Below are 19,776 nucleotides of genomic sequence, written 5' to 3' on the forward strand. Positions count from 1 at the left end.
CCGGAGCAGCTTGCTCCAAGCCCCTGTGTCCAACCTGGCCTTGAACACTGCCAGGGATGGGGCAGCCACAGCTTCTCTGGGCACCCTGTGCCAGCGCCTCAGCACCCTCACAGGGAAGAGCTTCTGCCTAAGAGCTCATCTCAGTCTCCCCTCGGGCAGGTTCAAGCCATTCCCCTTGCCCTGGCCCTGCAGGCCCTGATGAGAAGTCCCTTGAATTTAGAATTTTGTTGCTGTTGGTTTTTAATTTTGTTAATTAGGAAATTAGGGTTTATTACAATAAATCTTCGTGCGAACGCAAATGCTAAAATGTATGAAACTTTGAGAAGACAGAATAATTTGGAAAGCAGAAGTTTTTCCAGATGCTGTGAGATCTGATGATTGCAAACTGAAAGTCATATAGATTCTCAATTAGTGGCAAATGGAGTTCATCACTGCTTTTAATAACCCTCATAAGCACATTTTAATTTTTCTATGTATTTGTCATAAAAAATCTAATTATTATGTCCAAGCCATAAAAAGAAGAACAATAATCCATTTCTTATGTCATGTTGGTGATTTCTAGATATTACACAAGTTAATGAAATCAATATGCGTGTTAGGAAAGCAGAGCGATATATTGTTCTGTCTGCAGAGAGAAATCGATGTTTCACGTTGGCTTGTCAGTGTCTGCAGCACACAGCTCAGGTCAGTGGTCCCTAACCTGCCACTCCATGGGGCAGTCAGAATGCAGGGGATGGTAGCCCTGAGGTGCAGCCTCCTGGTCAGTGCGGGTGAGCTGCCCCATAGCCAGAGGGGTGGGAAGCCTCAGGGGAGCGCTGGACACCTCCAAGCAAACGTTTCTTGTAACAGCCAAGTCTGTCCCATGCTCCCATCACTGGGAGGAAGCAGGGAACTGGTCAGAGGGACAAGGGCAGAGCCCACTCTGAGTGTGAAGATCCATCAGGGCAGCGTTCTGCAGGCACAGCAGGCACTGGGACAATAGTGTGTGTTCAACTGGAATGGGTTGCCCAGGGAAGCTGTGAATGCTCCATCCCTGGCGGTGTTCAAGGCCAGGTTGGACAGAACCTTGGGTGAGATGGTTTAGTGTGAGGTGTCCCTGCCCATGGCAGGGGGGTTGGTACTGGATGATTTTAAGGTCCTTTCCAACCCTAACTGTTCTATGATTCTTCAGGAGGGGAAATATTGAGTGCCTCTGTGGTGTGCCTGTCCATGGCAGGGGATTGGAACCAGATGATCTTACGGTCCTTTCCAGCCCAAACCGTTCTATGATTCTATGATTTATCTTCAAGGCCTTGAGATTTGGACCACGTGTTCTTATCACTTACAAGCTGGTTTGGAGCTGGCGGACTGGTTCCAATGAATTCAGCGGCATCAGGGTGGAATGAAATGATGGTTGCTCTTATTAATGTTACTGTTTTCTTGCAGCTTGGCTTTTTTTTCTTGCAGCTTGCTATTTAGGCTTGTCTGAACTTCATTCTCACGCCGTTTGCTTTAATTGCTTTTGGAAACAGAGACAACTTTATTTCTCTCTGTTATAAACAGCTCCAGGGAATACAAATGTGTAGCTGTCTCCCTCGTGCCATGCTCCATTGCTGTGCACGTCTAATAAAGGTGATTAATATCTTTAACACTGTACTGGGTATAATCTTGGGTAAATATTTAAACAAAACCCCTGTGCAAAAGACCAAAATCTACTCTTTTTTTTGAGTATTTTCATTGTTTTTTATTCTATCCTATAATGGTGATGAATTACTTATTTAATCAGAGTACAATATTCTCAACACAGAGCTGGAGAGAAGAAATAATGGAAAATGCTGATTTTTTTCCCTATCATTGATCATTTTCAGAAATCTTTTAGCGAATGAGTTGAGGCAGGCATGTGAAGGAAGGGGATTGTATGGATTTTAAACTGTGTAGGAATGGGTTTGCACACCAGGATCATACTGGACACTGGAGATGGCACACTGCCGGCACGGCTACCTGCGATCCTTTGTCCTCTGTGTTCTTTTGCTGTGTGTTTTTCTCTCAATTAATCAGATTTAAGTGGAGCAATGTAATAGGCTGCTTTCTGAGAAGGAAATGAAGCCTCACTAGAATGTCAATCTCTTTCCAGAATGTTTAACATCACTTTAAATTTAATCAGCAAACCAAAAAATAATCACTTATTTTTCTCATTTGTTTTAGATAACCGAAATCTTTGGCTTTGATTTTGATTTCTTTTGACTCCCAGAAAATGAGCAAAGTCTAAAGTGTGTTTCATGTTTGATGGGGCACAGGCAACTCCGCAATTTGAAACTTGCAAATGGGGAATCAGTCCCAAATCCTTCAAAATACTTAACTGGAAAACCAGACCATCAGGTGGGTGAGAACAAATCAGTTCTGTGCCCTTGCAGTTGCTTGTCCATCACTTAGCACTGACTCTTCAACCAGACCAGGTCCCTGCCGGAGTTTCTACAGTCTATATATCTTGTCCTAGGTGGGAAGGTGTTCATTTAAAAGCAGTTTAAGGAGGAATATGAGGTGTCTGGAAAGCGCTTTTCATATTGGACCATCACACAAAATTTACTTGGGAGTTTAATTCATCTTTCATCCTTACTTCTTATCATTTTTTAATGCATTTCCTTAATCTATACACTGCATAACTGCTTCTAATCTTGTTTCTTATGCATTTCTTTAACCTATACACTGCATAGATGTTTATTTACTGCTATATTTAAGGTTTTTTCTGACCTTCAGTTTCCATGGTGGCATGGGTGAAAGACTCTGATTGTAGTTGTTGAAATGGAGAGTAGCTCTGCCATGGATTTAATCTGCACTCAAAGCTCAGCATAACAGATAATAAAAGCTAAATCTTCTCGTAGATCAGAGTCTTTAGAGGTCCTATAAGAAGTATGCACACAAAATAAACAGTTTTTATAGTCATATTTAATATTAACTTTCCACTGTGGTTCTGCACATACAGTCTAGCCATAATTAGTAAATTACACAGATTTTGCTGATGTGAATGTAATGATCACTTTCAGTCAGTAAATAGCAGAAAATTCAGCAGCATGCCAATATACCAGAAATCATTATTTGTCTCAAACTGCGAGGCTCCAGAAATACCATAGAAGCTAATTTCTACCACGGGAAAGATGATCTTCCTAGGAAACCATTGATAGAAAGAAAAGCTACAATTTTTCATCACTACTAGATCATATTATATCATCTCTGTTTTTACAGAATGATATTGACAGCAGGACTACACTTCCGTGTTTACTTGTGTGTTTATCTTGGTTAATGCATGGCTTTTAGTCTTCTCTTTTCGAGTTCTCTTTTGGAAATGCAGAACTGATGCAACCTGCTCAGTGTCATTGTCATAAGACTTGCCGACATCTTCTACTGGATTCTATTTCATTTCCCCACTATGAAACCTAGATTAAAGAAGAGCCCAGTCAATTAGGGAAGGAATAAAGCAGGTGTTTAGGAGAAAATCACTTAATCTGTGCTCTGAAGCCCAGAAAATTCTCCACGCTCTGCCTTGTCACTGTTCAAATCTTCCCTTTTGAAGACTGCGAACTTCCTGATGATAAGCCTCAAAAAGAAGTGAAAGTGTGCACCTTCCTTCTGGATCAGGCCTTCCAGTCTGTAGCAAACCTGGAGAGGGCTTGTCCTGTGGGATCTTGTGTCCCTGGAGGCAAGGACGATAGGCTCTGTGTTCTGCACCATGCTGAGTACAGAACGTCACTGGGTATAAACCCAGTGCTGCAGTCACAGCGCTTCCCACCTGGAGTTCTCCTTTTCCATATTTAAAGCTGAGTTGTACCTCTGCAATAGATCTTTGTGCAGGGCACAGAGTTTACTGAGACAGGCACCAGTAATGAAGTCTGAGGAAAGCATTGTGGGAGGCAGAAAAATGCACTAGACCTTATATGCTCATAACCATGGTCTTAAATGTAATACATTTAATAAAAGCTATCAAAGAGTATTGTACATTTAGAGGTTATATACAGCCATTGTGTATTTTGGATATAGCGGATGGAGGCATGAAGAACTCTGTGTGCTCGTAACCTGTAGGCTCCAAAAAGCTGCAGGAAGAGAACTGATGGTGTCGATTTGCCCTGTGGGTGAAAATACCCAACTCAGGGATCCATGGGAAGGAGCATGAGATAGTCTTTGGAGGAGCAAATTCCTGCTGCCTGCATGGGAATGCTGGAAGCTGCTGTGTCCTGTCTGCACACGTTGCTGTTTGCCCCTTGGCGGTTAGAAATGCAGAAGCATTTGTACAGTCAGATGGGTCAACAGACTCATGCCAGTCGAAGCAAAACGGTCAGCTGAGCTGCTGAAAGCTCCAGCTTCTCCCCCCTCTGTGCTTACTGCGAGGGGGCTGCAGCCCAGCGCTTGGATAACGAACTTGAGGGTATTGGGGATAGTGGAAAAGAGGCTTTATGGTACTTCTTTTACCCCCAAAAGTCACTCTATTGACAAGAAAGCACACAAAGCTGCAGCTGAGGCAGTAGGAGCGCAAAGGCTGGACTTGCAGCACCAGGGAAGGGTGACGCCGGTGATTCCATCGATTCTGGTGGTAAAATCTCTCCTGCCCAACTCCCAGGTGTGACACTCCCTTCTTTACAATCCAGTTCCACTCACGGCTTTCATGCGTTCCATTGCCACAGGATAAAAGATGGGATTGATTGCATTGTAACCTGAAAAGGGAGTTTGTTACCATGTGATTTAATTAATGTTACTAAAAAAAACCCGTAGTCCATAACTTGTCATCACCTTTATCTGGGGAAATACTTGGAGGAAAGAGAGCTGTATGTCCAGTCACGTGCTGTAATCTTCATCCTACATATACTTTAATGGGTCATTTCCACAGGGGGAGCAGTGAGGCAGCACATCTATTGATAAATGAGATGGGTGCTCTTAAGCTGAGGCCCCAGATTTTTAGCCTGATAATTCTGGATTGTTCTATAAATAAGACATCCTTTCCCATGTATAGAAACGCGACAGCAATTAAAAAAGCAGCTCTGCCCTACAGCCATTCCCACTGCACCAGAAAGCTTTATTATGCTGCATCGTTTATGTACAGAGGAATGTAACTAAGAATATAATTCCAGTCCTTGAAAATGAGAAATGAGACCCTGCAATGAACTATAGACTCCATGTCAATCCCCTGCAAATAATGGCGTGCATAACTCTGGGCTCCAGGAAGAAGCACGACACAGAGGCCCAACTCCTGTTGGCATCTATCAGGGATGGCAGGGGCAGCAGATCTGGTTAGACAAGGCAGCTTCTCCACACAGTCAGGTAGGAAAGCAGGTCTGCAGCCTCTGGTGGAGAAGTAGGGACAGGCCAAGGGGAATGGCTTTAACCTGCCCGAGGGGAGACTGAGATGAGCTCTTAGGCAGAAGCTCTTCCCTGGGAGGGTGCTGAGGCGCTGGCACAGGGTGCCCAGAGAAGCTGTGGCTGCCCCATCCCTGGCAGTGTTCAAGGCCAGGTTGGACACAGGGGCTTGGAGCAAGCTGCTCCAGTGGAAGGTGTCCCTGCCCGTGGCAGGGTTGGAGCTGGATGGGCTTTAAGCTCCTTTCCAGCACAAACCAGGCTGTGATGGTGATGAGGAGGAGAGAGGGTGAGGTTAGACAAAGCAGTCAGAACCCTGGAGACACTGCACTACTTCTGGGGACACCAGGTTTTACTTACAAGATATTCAAATTTAAAGAGGAAATTAAGAGGAGATTCCCACAGTAATGCTCCAAGGGGGTTCACTGGTGGACATGTAATGAGACCAAGAGATGCCTCCAGGCATTTACACTGCTGTACACATAGCTGCTGTTTTTAATGAGACAGGAGATCCATGCAGCAAACCATCCTCATCCTTTCCATGCCTCCCGTCTCCTCCATCCCTCTACCCCTCCACAGACTGCCAGGAGCTAGAGGGATAAGAGGAATAAATGGTCCAGGTAATAATAACTGCACAGGGAAAGAGGAAATCAAGCTGAAATAAAGTAGTGGGTTTACCTCTGTACAGTGCGGGTTAGACTCTTGCAAGGCTATTACACCTCGTTCCACTGTTCACATTTCAGGATGATTCAGCTATTCCTTGAGAGAGAATCAAATATTATCTAGGAAGCCTTACAGAAGTTAAGCGTGTGATGCTCAAATCATCTGCAGAGAAAGATGAAGAGGTGATTTGTTACGTTGTGCGGGTCCTTACTCATAAGAAAGATACTTGATAGTAAGGGGGATGCTCATTTTTGCAGACAAAACCATAATGATTTCTGAAAGCTGAATTTAGTGGAAGGCAATTTTGAGCTAAGATGCTATTTCCCAGCAGCGAGGGGGTATTTAGCTGCTGAAAGTGTTGTCCAGATGTGGCAGCCTGAGCGTTGTCTGGAATTGCAAGGATGAGACCAGGCAGCTTTATAGAACATATATTGTATTCAGGCTCCTGGGAAACTTTACAGCCTGTGACTGAGCTCAGACTGAATTACCCTTAGTGACCTCTCCGGCCATATACTGCACAAATACTTTGGTATGGTTGAATTTCATTCATACCAAATTCCGTGCTCCATAACCACGGTTCCATGTAGAGGCACCAGGGGGAGGTTTTCACTTGTTTGCCTTTAGAACATACAGTTTTATCAAAATTAAAGTATTTGACAGAATTATATAGATTTGGGAGTTTAACATGGCAGGAAAAACCTGCAGCAAGAGAGGTGAGACTGAGGGCTGGCCCGTGGCTACCCGAAAACAAAGAGGAAAGGGAAAGAGCTGGAGCTGCAGGAGGAAACCTAGGGCTGGGAGCCTGAGCATTAGGGAAAACAGGCTGCTTGTTGTGAGGACACTTGCAATGGAGGTGAGTGATGAAGAGTGAATAAAACCTTATGTAAGGGAAGGCAAAGGAGGACAAGGAGAGCACTTGCATCAAGCACAAAGAGTAGACCATGTTGGTCTTTGCATTGGAAATGAAATCTTGTTCATTTATGGGAGCGGAATGAAACCCCACTACTTCAGCTCTAGAGTCCTGCCTGGAACAGGGCAGTCAGTCTGTTTTGTCTGGAAGTTTGTGTCTTGGGAGATTTGATTACAGTTGGTTGTATGATGCGCCAGATCCCCACGCTGCTCTGCTCACAGGACCTACAGTGGTTGAGCTGAGGGACCAGCAGGCCAGCAGCTCCTCATTCCCACTGGAATCAATGGTATTAATTAATGTTACTAATTGACTGGAACAGGCTGCCTAGGGAAGTGGTGCATTCATCATCCCTGGAGGTCTTTAAATGCATGTTGATGTGTCACTGAGGGACATTGGTTAGTGGTGGAGTTGGCACTGCTGGGTTAACTGTTGGACTTGATCTTAAAGGTGTTTTCCCACCTAAATGATTCTATGAGTATCATGTTTCTCATCTGTTGTTGTCATTGGCACTAATTAAATCAGTTTACTGAATGCTGAGTGGGCATTTCACCCCTTACTTCCTGGTGATGGATGCAGGGAAGAGGCTGGACTAAACCTCACCCTAACCCTGGCACAGCCTGAGCACCAGGAGACCTCTTTAACTTGCTTTAGTTTGTAGTGGTTACCCAGGCACTCCCGTGACAGCACAGAGGGCTCCAGCCTCATCCTCTGTGTTTGGTGACAAGTTTAAGGCAAATAACCATCACCGGGATAAGCAGCAGTAGGTGTCAGGTGTGAGAAATCCCTCCATGGGACCGCTTCAGTAAGGCCAGGACATGAGCAAATCTCTCTTTTTCTCCCTTCAAAGGCACAGAACCTTGAATAAGCAGTTTAATGCAGTTGGAAATCTTACACCATCGCATTTACTTAATCTAGAACATATTTTCACAGTTTCAAATAGAAACTGCATCAGCCAATTGTATATCTTTACTTGTGGGAAGAACTGGTTTTAGTGATTTGATTCCTTGACTTTGTGGCAGTACATTCATTCATGAAGGATAAAGAAATAAGTGGCTCAGAAGCAGGCAGATACTTTTGTAATACCATAGACTGAATAAAACCACTGCATATGCCCCATCCCTCGTGATACCCTGCTCTCAGACGGAGCTCTGCATTTCAGAGGGAGTGATCCCTCGCCAGGTGTCTGTGGGAAGCAGATTCATTGCTCATTCTCTGTACACATAAATAAGAATAATAAGAATTCCTCTCAGTGTTTTGTCTGTTGCCAAGAAGAAATCCTAATGATATTTAGCTTGGGCTGGGATGGGGGAGTGGGAAAGACTGGCATCAACAACGCCCCATTTCAGTGCATGGGAATCCCATGTCAGGTTGTAGCTGTGGTGGGGGGGACACGACACTGGTGGGTGCTCACCATCTCCTTTAGGACAGAAGAGACTTCTGCAGGAGGAAGGTCAGTAGCAGGCTCATTTTAGGGATCCACAAAGAAGTACAATTAATAAATTATCCCTTTGCATGGAAGTAACTCTTCTGAATGTGTCTGTTGCTAAAAATGGTCTGTAGTGACTGCGTGCTCTTCCAGGTCAGCAAGAGAGGTAGGGAGGAGTGGATTGCCACCTTTGTGAGTTGGACTATGACAAATTCAGTGTTATATCTCTTGAGTGCGATCCTGCTTGAACTTGAAAGGTGGGTGATGCTGACCTTCATCACTTCAGGAAGTGGGCAGGTTCAGCCTTCCCCAGACCAGTTTCACCTGAAGATGGTGTTTTTCTGCTCATTAAAAACACTCTACATAAACTTTCAGTTTTCTTTGCTCACAAGTGCACAGGCACAAGCAAGCACTGGGAATTCCCAGCATTTGAAGTCTGTCTGACCCCAGCTCATTCCTACAACTGAAATAGTTCCAGCTGATGGACCAGGGAAAGGGCTGGAGAACATCTGCAGGTGGATCCCAGAGCACACAAAACCAGGCTGTGCATGAGACGAAGTAGTTTCACAGTACCTTGAGGGGATGTTAGCAACGTATTCCAGGTTGCAGAGGTGGGATCAGATGGTGGCATTTTGCTGTGCAAATGGAGCAAGCCGGTAGGACAAGGCTGGGGCATTCAGGAGAGTGAAGCTCCACTTGGACAGAGGCTTTGGTTAGGAAGATCATAACCATTTTCTTGCCCTCATTTTGTGGGTAGCCATTTACCTTGTGGAGCCCTGGGATTTTACAGCAGTTGTTACAGAAGGTTCTGAAACCTTCTGTAGGTTCCCACATGTAGGATCTGTGTCTTTTACAGCTATTTGTATAGGATCTGTTCTTTATCTTGTAGAGAGGAGTGCTTTTCAGAAACGTCAATAGCGTGTGCCTATACCAACCATAATAAGACATGTAAAGAAATATATACTTCTTCAGAAAGATTCGTCTGAAACCCTGAATTCCCACCTTCACCGCTGGCATCCTGAATTCTTTCACTCCCCATGCAACATTACAAAGAGTAGAGCAGTCCCTTAAGGGTAGGACATTTTTTCCATCATTTTCCATCCATTTGGAACTCTTTTATGCCCAGATGTATAAATAGTGCAGAGTACGAACTTTAGTGAAGAGTTCTGCTGAGGTAATGGAAGAAAATCTGGCTTGTGTTTTCTTTGCCATGTTGCTACTGCAAGCTTAAAAGCAATACAAAGCAGCAGAAACGAATGTACGTTAGTGTTCTGTGAAGAGCTGAGACTCTCCAGGAACACAGGGGGTAGATGTGACAGGCATCACTATTTTTAAAAGCACACGAAAAAACTAATTTCCTCTTCTTTTCAAACTGTGACAAGCGAGCTCAGCCTTCTCTTAGACAGGAGCATCCAGCAGCAGCAGCTCCCTAGGAACTCAGTAGCAATACTGCTTGGCACCAACAGAGGAATTGCTGCTTTGTAGCTTTCTGGATCCATACCTGAGCCGCTGTGCACATGATGGGAATAGCTCTGGTTGCACCTAAACAAGGCTTTAGCATAGTTATATTTCAAGAACCACACATGGTTTCGGCAGTGCGGGTACCCCGGCTCTCCTCTCCATGCTCTGGTGGGATTGTGCCATCTCAGCAGCTTTCCATTACAGCATTTTCTTGTTTCCTTCCAGTTTCCCCGAAGATATACCGCATTTCGAGTGACATCGTTGTGAACGAAGGGAGCAACGTTACCCTGGTGTGCCTGGCCACGGGGAAGCCAGAGCCTTCCATTTCCTGGAGACACATCTCTCCATCAGGTAAGCACAGCTCTCTGTATCCCGGAGCTGCCTCAGCATCTCACCAGTAACAGGTTTGGGGCTCTTGATTCCCAGAAGTGTAGGAGCATCGCTTTGTACACCTTACGCAGTGTGTGCCTACCTTGGCTGTCAGAACTGAAACCTTCTTCAGATGACAGCTGAGACCAGTGAAAACTGTAAAAGTACTGAAACATAGGGATGGAGAAAGTGATGAGCTCTTAGGCAGAAGCTCTTCCCTGTGAGGGTGCTGAGGCGCTGGCACAGGGTGCCCAGAGAAGCTGTGGCTGCCCCATCCCTGGCAGTGTTCAAGGCCAGGTTGGACACAGGGGCTTGGAGCAAGCTGCTCAATGGAAGGTGTCCCTGCCCGTGGCAGGGGTTGGAGCTGGAGGAGCTTTAAGGTCCCTTCCATCCCAAACCAGGCTGGGGTTCTGGGATTCTATGAAATAAAGGCACCCACGATATGATTATATTTTTAAGCTCATTTGAACAGGCTGCAGACGTTTATCAAATAATTGCCATTAAAACCAAAGCAGAAAATAGTCCAGAAAACACAGGGCTCTCCAGAAGTAGGTGTGAAAGTTAAAAACATTAAGTCATCATGCAGTAGATTTAATTTAATGTAAGTACCACTGAACCATTATTCCATGATACAGTGCAGTTTATTAGAGTGGCTTTATTGAACAAATTAAATTATATGTATGAAAAATCGCAAGCAAAATGGCACCTAAAAGCAGAGTTTCTATTTAATGTTCCCATTTATACTTTTAATTTCTCATAATGTATTTAAAGGCAAACTTTCATCTAACATTAAAGGCATCTCTACAAATATGACTTGGTGCAGAGCCACCAGCACTGCTCTATGCAAGCAAAACAGGTTCTGCCTGGCTCTGGGGGGGGAGATCCAGCCCCGTATCTCAGGGCTACTGGCATGGGAATCCTGGAGGGCTTTGTGTTTATAAAGGATACCCCCTGTGTCCAGCTGGCTGCAGTCAGTGAGCCTGGTATTGCACCGGCTCTTCTGTAGGGACTCCCCAGTGGTAACTGGTTTTGCAGTGAAGGTCTTTGTGCTGTGCCCACATCTCTGATGGAATCCATGTAATTGCGGGGAAGAACAGCTTCACGGATGGTCACAGCTTCCTGCAGCCTCTCGTAATCCTGAGTAATGGTTTGCTTTACAAAGCAAGGTCTAGGGAAAAAAAAACCAAAACAACTTTTGACCTTTAAGACAACGACAGTGAATTCTGCTTGAAGTGTCCATCAGGGGACACAGGGAAAAATTCACTTGGAGCAGAAAATGGATTTTAACTAAATGTCAAATAAAATTTTATTGGAAACCGTGGTGATACTTTAGAGTAATAGCTTAAAGCATTAGGTTGTCTACAGAAAGGAGCTGTAACAGTCATCCTGGAGAGGGAAAAAAGGAGAGAAGGAGGATTAGAGCGCTCAGGCTGGAGAAGGGGTCTGAGAAGGAATTAGACCCTCCTCGTCTCAAGCTCAGTCAATAACCACAAGGGCTTTTAGTGAATCAGTGAGTTTGTATCTTCACCAAAGGACTGAGAATGGGGGCTGAGAGGAAATACGGGATCACTCGGCTACAGATCAATTACATTAGCCCCAGTGAGACTTGCAAATGAAATGTGAGGAGGGCACTAATCAAAGATGGGTATCAAAAGGCCTGCAGGGAGAGGCCGAGGGGAATGGCTTTAACCTGCCCGAGGGGAGACTGAGATGAGCTCTTAGGCAGAAGCTCTTCCCTGGGAGGGTGCTGAGGCGCTGGCACAGGGTGCCCAGAGAAGCTGTGGCTGCCCCATCCCTGGCAGTGTTCAAGGCCAGGTTGGACACAGGGGCTTGGAGCAAGCTGCTCCAGTGGAAGGGGTCCCTGCCCGTGGCAGGGGTTGGAGCTGGAGGAGCTTTAGGGGCTCTTCCAACCCAAACCAGTGTGGGACTCTACATCAGCCTAATAGCATTCGTTTGTTCTCCAAAGCCCTAAACCCCACTTTGTCCATCTCCAAGCCTGCATTTCTTTATCTGCTCACGGGTGAACTGTTCTCTGCTATAATGGATTAGCTGGATCTGTCTGCTGCATTGGAGCAAACGCTCCTTCAGCTGAGTCTGGCAGGACAACAGGCAGGAAGGGCAAGGCCAAGCTGAGATGCTTTGACAAGCCTCAGTGCTAAGGCCTGGGGAAGTCACTGCAAATGCTGCATTATGGGGCTGCATCATTACAAAACCCTATTTTCCTGAGCGGTGAGTGTAGTGCAGCCGCTGCAGGGCACTGGGGTGTGCCTTGGGTGTCCCCTGCTTGATTAATGGCCTGAACTCTGTCCAGAGCAGGAGAACACAGGATCCAACTAACTTTTTGCTCAAAAAATCCTGTACAGTGTGATGGAAGGAAACGCAGTTTACAGAATGTTCTGTCTCTTAAATAAAGAGGAATTTTCCCATTTAGGTCACGCTGCACCAGTGTCATGCTCAGGCGTATATTCTGCTGTGCAGACAGTTATAAATGGCATTCAAATCCAAGTAAATATCAGTGTGGCAAACAAGAAGCCTGGATTTATTAGAAAACAAAATGCAAGAGAGTTGAAATGCCCTGATTTCTGGGACGATTTATATTCTGTCTGCAGCAAATTACCTTTATCTAAACACAAGCTTCATCTGCGCTTGATAATTTCTACCATTTTCCTCCTGTCACTCCCATCGGCACTAATGAGGGTTACATGCAAGCATCACATCTAGAATGCACCACTAAATCATATTAACGAATCGCAGTTAGAATATTCTGAAGCTGTTTGTCAATGCTGCTACTAGAAGATAAGAAACTGAAATCTGTGAATACAAATGATTCAATGTTGACTAATTCCAAAGTATTATCATGGTTTGCATCAGTGCAGCCTTTACGTGCATTAGGTTGGGCTCAATTTTTTTGAACAAGAGAAGGTCTCTTCCAACCCAAACTATGATTCTATGATAAAGTGATCCTTTCCATAGGAATAAAACCAGAATGTATTTAGAGGTGATTTTTAACTGGGTACCTAAATTGTTGGCCTGGAATCTTTATTGTGCATGTTGAACTTGCAGTCATTATGTAAACGCTTTCATTATATAAGTATTCATTATACAAACCCATTATGTAAATCTACAAAAATCCACACATTCAGCTCAACACCGTCAGGAACGCGGGGCTGTAGTTTGTAATCTGAAATCTCCTATTGTTGAAATGTCACCCGAATAAATTGTAGGTATTACTTATTTTGTTCTGACATTTAAGAGCAAAGAGCAGCATCAATAGTTTAAGAATGAAAGCAGAATTTTAAAGGATTAAAGTCTGCCTGAAAGAGGACTCCTCAAACTCCTCTATGTGCATGCAGCTCGTGCGTGTGCGCTGCGATGAGGATGCTGGAACACGAGTGCAGCCAGGAGCAGGGACAGCAAAAGCCATTCAGAAAAGTTTTGGTAATATTACTGCTTTGTAATGTTCGGGTGCTGTCTGTCAGAACTCTTTTCCTCTTTGGTTTTGACAATATTCCCAAAGGAGAGTTGCCCCATCCACAGAGGGACCCGTGACCAGACACTCAGGTGATGGCCTACTCAGACTGCTGAGCTGAACATGGGCCAGCAGCAGCAGCTCCCACCACCTGAAGCTTGCTAAGAAAGCCTGAAGTGTCCTGTGTTTAGCTGAATGCAACACAAGTTAAATTCCATCATTTCACAAAGTCCAATGGAAAAAGCAATATTTTTTTCTATTCAACTCCCTTAAAACAAAATGTCGCTTAGAATCATGGAATGAGTCATGTTAGAAGGGAGCTTAAAGCTCATCCAGCTCCAACCCCTGCCACAGGCAGGGACCCCTTCCACTAGAGCAGCTTGCTCCAAGCCCCTGTGTCCAACCTGGCCTTGAACACTGCCAGGGATGGGGCAGGCACAGCTTCTCTGGGCACCCTGTGCCAGCGCCTCAGCACTGGGAAAGAACAGCTCAAGGAAGAACTTCTTCCCCATATCTAACCAAAACCTCCCCTGTTTCAGTCTGAACCCATCACCCCTTGTCCTGTCACTGCAGTCCCTCATGAAGAGTCCCTCCCCAGCATCGTTGTAGCCCCCTTGAGTTACTGGAAGCTGCTCTGAGGTCTCCATGCAGTTTCTCTTCTCTAGGCTCTCTTCATATGGGAAGTGCTCCAAGCCCCTGATCATCCTCATGGCCTGCTCTGGACTTGCTCCGACAGCTCCATGTCTTTCTTATGTTGGGAACACCAGAACTGCACACATGCTCCAAGTACCATACTATATAATGGTATTTCAGTCACCTCCTGGAACTACATGAGCTGCAAGGTCATTCCCAACCCAAACCATTCTCGGCTTCTGTGATTCCTTCAGCCTTGTTTCCAGGGAATGGTGACACTGAATAGTTTCCAAAATAACCCAATAGTCACCCCCAAAACCCCTGTAGGAACTGTTCAGCACATGCTAAATAACAGATTTTTCACTAACTCTGGGGAAAGCTACACTTACCCAGTCATGAGCCTGACTTCAGGTTTGAACACCCCTCCTTCTCCAGCACATTTCATTTGCTGCCAGGGCATGTGTGCACGAGTGTGATATGACTGAACGTAATGTAATGCCCATCCTATTGTTTCTGGACAGCCCTAAAGCTGTGAAGATGTATTGCATTAATGTATCATCATAGCCATGTCGCCTTGACTATATATTAGTGTAATACATCTTCAGAGCACTCAAATGATAGGGCTGTCGGGGAAGAATGAGTCTCGGACCCCATTCAATTCAATTACAGGACAAAAGGCAATGCTCATCCGTGAGCAGAGGTGGCTCCTGCACAACCCTTCCTGAAGCACGCGGCTACAGAAAGCTGATGCTGCAAAGGGAGAAGCGAAGAGCCTTTTTTAACCTTCTTGCTAAACCCTAATGCACAAACAAAGCTTGATATGAGCAAGCGAACGTCAAATATTTTGCTCCACTTGCACTTCTGCTGGAGAAGCACCGTTCTTCAGATGTTATCCCCACATGACAGGAATCAGAAGTATTTTGTTGATGCGCAAGTACTCTGAACCTGGGTTTTCAGGCTGAAAACGTTTCACTGACATGAATTATTATCAGATTTCCAGGGCTTTGTGTGTGTACAAAGCGCGAGTCTTTTAAAATGCTCCTTCTTTTGCTTGAAAACTGTTTTAAAACTCAAAGTTTTGGAAACAAAAACATCTGGATAGTGTCTCTTATTAAACGCTAAACATGGAGAAGTTATCACTGCTGGTGACGGCTATTTCACACCTAATATATATGTAATTGTTGATCCTGGAGAAGCTGCTCTCATCCATCCTCCTCTGAGCTGCTGCCTTTGCACAGCAAAGCTCCCTCCAGCACTGATGAAGGAATGGCTTTAACCTGCCAAAGGGGAGATTGAGATGAGCTCTTAGGCAGAAGCTCTTCCCTGTGAGGGTGCTGAGGCGCTGGCACAGGGTGCCCAGAGAACTGGAGCTGGATGGGCTTTAAGCTCCCTTCCACCCAGACCATTCTGTGAAGTTGTGTGAAGGATCTCACCACCAAACCCCATGTTCCCAGCTTTGCTATTCAAAGTCCAGTTAGCAGGTTCCTCAACCAGCCTGGCAACACTCATCTGAAAAGAGCCCTTTCGCTCTAGCTTCCCTGGTCCAGATAGCTTAAAACCAGTGACTGTTGCTCCCTGGTTAATGGGTTTGGGCATGCAGTGCTTGGAGTAGTCGTTCTGTTATCTCCCTTCAGAGGATCCCATTTCATTTTCTGCAGCTACTTGGGGTGAGCCCTGAAGGTAATGAAAGGTTTTCTCCTTTGGAGCTATCACTTACTCAAGGTGATGTCCTGCAAGACACATCAACAACCTGGAGGCTGGAGCTGGCGATGTGTTCATGATCCTGCTCCTCTCAGATGAGGTATCCTGAGCGGCAGTGACGTGCAGCCACCTTTTCTAAGTGGAGGTAGATTAATTGCTGCATTAGGCCAAAAGCGAAGCTGGTTCCCTTTAGGTGTCTCAGAAGCAGAATGTAAAATAACTCAGTGATTTGCCCTGATCAGCAATGACAGTGATGTGCCTCCCTTCTGCCATCATCACTCATCTTGCAGGCAATAGCTTCATTACGGCACCAACGCTGTGCTCCTCAGTCAGGTGAAGCATTACTGGGACGAGCTGAAACATCTGTTCCCTGCATCCGAGCTGGAAGTGTTTGGAGATGAGCCAGGAAACCTTCCCAGGCACACCAAGGCAGGGACGATCGGCAGTGATGGGCTAAGAGTTAGGGCTCAGATGCCTTGGGGCTTTAAAAGCTCTCGCAACCTACTCCTAGGCTGGGTTTATGGCGAACATCTCTTCTTCTTCTGCCTTGACCCAAACCCCTTATTCTGTGCCATCTGGGGAAGCTGCTCAGCTCTAGGTTTACAGCTCCGAGCTGTGGTACTTTACACAAGCCCATTGCTCTGCAGTTTTTATTGAACAGGAATACTGCTTCTCCCAGTCATCAGGACCTCCTGGAATCGGGAACTCTTCCAGCCTAGCGCCTTGGCATGTTTACCTGTTAGCACTGAAGGCACAGCACCAAAGCTGGTGGGCCAAGGGTCTGAGCAATGAGTATAGTTGCAGAAGTTAATGCTAACAGAGGATGGCAACTGCAACATCCCCCCCCCATTGGCATGCAGAGTGAGTTGGTGGGTTTATACCATGAATGCAACAACTTGCACTGCTGCCTCCTCCCCAGGCGTCTTCCTTGGCTCTAACGTGCTGAAAGGAGCTGCTGCCATGCATGGGTGAACAAGAACTCGCTGGAAAACACCGAGACCATGTGTCTCCTGAGATACAGGGTAGACCAAGGGGGCCTTGGGGTCCTTCATCATGAGAAAAGCCTTATGCATGGGGTACCTGAATATTGCACTGATGGGGACGTAGTGATTGCATAGATGGATTGGTCCATCTCACCACTGCATGGGGACTTGAAGTGTTGTGATTAATATTTGATATGAATTTAATGGCCTGGCTCGTGATCCTGAAAGGAGTTTTCTCAGTTAGTAAAGGCACAGCGTGCCGTTAAATCAATGGTTCCTTGATATCAACCACACAGCTGGCAGCTCCCCAGGAACTTGAGGGGGAAAGATGCGGAGCTCTACATGGAGTAAATGAGGGGATTAATGAAGTGTTTGAGGACAGCAGTACAAACACCAGCACCCAACACAAACTGCTCATTGTCATTCTTTCCTTTCCTTTGGATAAACTATAAGGGGCTTCCAAAGTCCCACCTCTCCCGTACAAGAGGTGATGTCTTTTGGTTTCTGGTTATGGACCTTGGGCCTTTGTTCTGTCTCAATACTTTAAGTACATTCTTGAGAGATTTAGTATTAGGATTCAATTAAGTGACAGTCAGTATCAAGGTCCATCACTGTGGGGTCAAGGGACATTACACTGCCTGTGCTTAGGAGTGTTCTGAAGAAGACTGCACTGAAAACTGTTAGCAGGACAGTTCCAGAAGTGTGAGTATCCCTTCAGGAACAATTAAAGGTATTCCTAGAAATCCTCAAGTCTTCTTAATATCTTTCAAACAGCCTAAAAAACCCTGTTAAAATACAGTTGTCAGGAAAAGAATATTCAAACTAAGATGGTCAAATAGTTGGGTCTTAACAACAGAAGAAATGAGAGTAACATTGCAATCTTAGTGAAATACAGAGATTCAAACTGAATCAGTACAAAAGCACTGCATGGAAATAAGTAGGATTTTTTGAACTATTTGATGGCAAATGGAAAGTATTTCTTTTCAATAAAAGCAGATGAACTCATTAATAACTCTGGAAATGCTATGAAAATTAGGCTTTGAATATTTGCTTCGTTTAGTTCAGTCCTTCAGATATGAGTTCATTTTGATTTTCAAATTGCGCTTTTGAGGGAGCAATTTGTGTACCATAGAAGATATTTCAGTGAAACAAAACCTTTAATGTTCAAAACCAAACCAAGGAGCTGCAGCTTTCACCCATTTTCCCCTTGGTATGGCAGTCCTTACGGCAGTGGGAGGAGAGCCTGCCTTTGGAACAGCGTGTGGTGTCTTGCACAGGTGTTTTAGAGAAAAATAACAGTTCGTCTCTAAAATGCCTCAAGATGCTCCTGTTTCCTCTTTATTCTGGGGACAGCCCCTCTGGGAGAGCAGCAGGTTGAAAACCGAGGCTGGGCACACTGGTGAGACGGCAGCAAGTGAAGAGCAGATGCCACATTCATCCCGGCCATACCTGGTTTATTCCCCATAATCATTGCTTTGGGGCATTTTTATGAATAGATTGTATTTTAAACATACCAAGAATTCTTTTTAAAATGCTTTAAAAAAATTGTATAGATTTTGAGGGCTATGAAGAAATATGAAAAGAAAAAAGTCATTAATGATAAGTCATAAATGACAACTCATTTAATTTTTGTAGTGTCTCCAGATTCAACAAACTGCAGACAGAAGACTTAAAAAGTGAGAGTGATCAGCATATGTATTTGAGACAAATGGATAATCAGCAGATGATAGAATCACAGAATCCCATCACAGAGTGGTTTGTGTTGGAAGGGACCTTAAAGCTCCTCCAGCTCCAATCCCTGCCACAGGCAGGGACCCCTTCCACTGGAGCAGCTTGCTCCAAGCCCCTGTGTCCAACCTGGCCTTGAGCACTGCCAGGGATGGGGCAGCCACAGCTTCTCTGGGCACCCTGTGCCAGCACCTCAGCACCCTCACAGGGAAGAGCTTCTGCCTAAGAGCTCATCTCAGTCTCCCCTCGGGCAGGTTCAAGCCATTCCCCTTGGCCTGTCCCTACATCCCTTGTCCCAAGCCCCTCTCCAGCTTTCCTGCAGCCCCTTGAGGCACTGGAGCTGCTCTAAGGTCTCCGTGGAGCCTTCTCCAGACTTGCTCAGCCTGGAGATGTGATAAATAGCAGACTATCATTTGCAGTGTCTCATTTTGCTACAGCAACAGGAGGAAGGAGTGCTGTAAAGCCATCAGACATCAGAGCTGCGATAACAGGGCTTTGCCCTGGGTCAAATGCCTGTGTGGCACCTTCCAGGCTCCTCCTGACCCCAACGCCAGGGCTCCTGCATCCTCTGGCAGAGCACAGACCAAGTCTGTTCCCAGAGCTGCTACAGCCATGGGGCTTTACTGGGAATAATTAGCCCCTTCCCAAGAGCCAAATGTGCACATTCAGTGCTATGAATTATAAATAAGCTCAAGTGAGATTCAAACTCATCGTTTGCTTGTTTAAGAAATCACTGCCCTGCTCTTCCCTACATGCCTTTAATTCCTGTTTTGCCAGGAAAGGTTTTCTGAGGCTGTTTTCAGCCTGCAGATGTTCATGGTAAGGTATTTGCTGCAGGAGACCCAGCAGCCTCTGTGGAAGAGGCTCTCCTGCAAACCCCTCTCAGGCCAAAGGGTGCTTTGCATCTCACGGTGCAGGGATGATCTCCTTGCTGCAGGTTGTGGTCTTCCAGTGAGAAGCCCTGGCACTGGCAGCAGAGCGCCCTTATGCTCTGCAGCACAGAGGTCTGAACATAGCTGCAAAACTCAAGCACAGGTTTCTCTTCTTACTGCCTGATGTTTAACACCGGGGGGGAAATGCTACCCTTGCAGAAGTCCTCCATCCAAGCCTT

At 45.5% G+C, this 19,776-nt stretch overlaps 1 protein-coding gene across 3 annotated transcripts in view; it reads left to right on the forward strand.

Moving 5' to 3' along the window:
- Nucleotides 1-19,776, forward strand: part of NEGR1 (neuronal growth regulator 1) — a 272,951-nt gene that overhangs the window by 161,483 nt on the left and 91,692 nt on the right. For all 3 annotated transcript variants that reach the window (XM_057407170.1, XM_057407172.1, XM_057407171.1), the window contains exon 3: nt 10,008-10,133. In XM_057407170.1, the coding sequence (XP_057263153.1) occupies nt 10,008-10,133 (126 nt within the window). The remainder of the gene's footprint in view (nt 1-10,007; nt 10,134-19,776) is intronic.

Source organism: Pezoporus wallicus, unplaced genomic scaffold, assembly GCF_028554395.1.
Source record: "Pezoporus wallicus isolate ANWC-B61680 ecotype Strahan unplaced genomic scaffold, APGP_CSIRO_Pwel_v1 contig_8805, whole genome shotgun sequence".
In the NCBI taxonomy this organism is placed as follows: Eukaryota; Metazoa; Chordata; class Aves; order Psittaciformes; family Psittacidae; genus Pezoporus; species Pezoporus wallicus.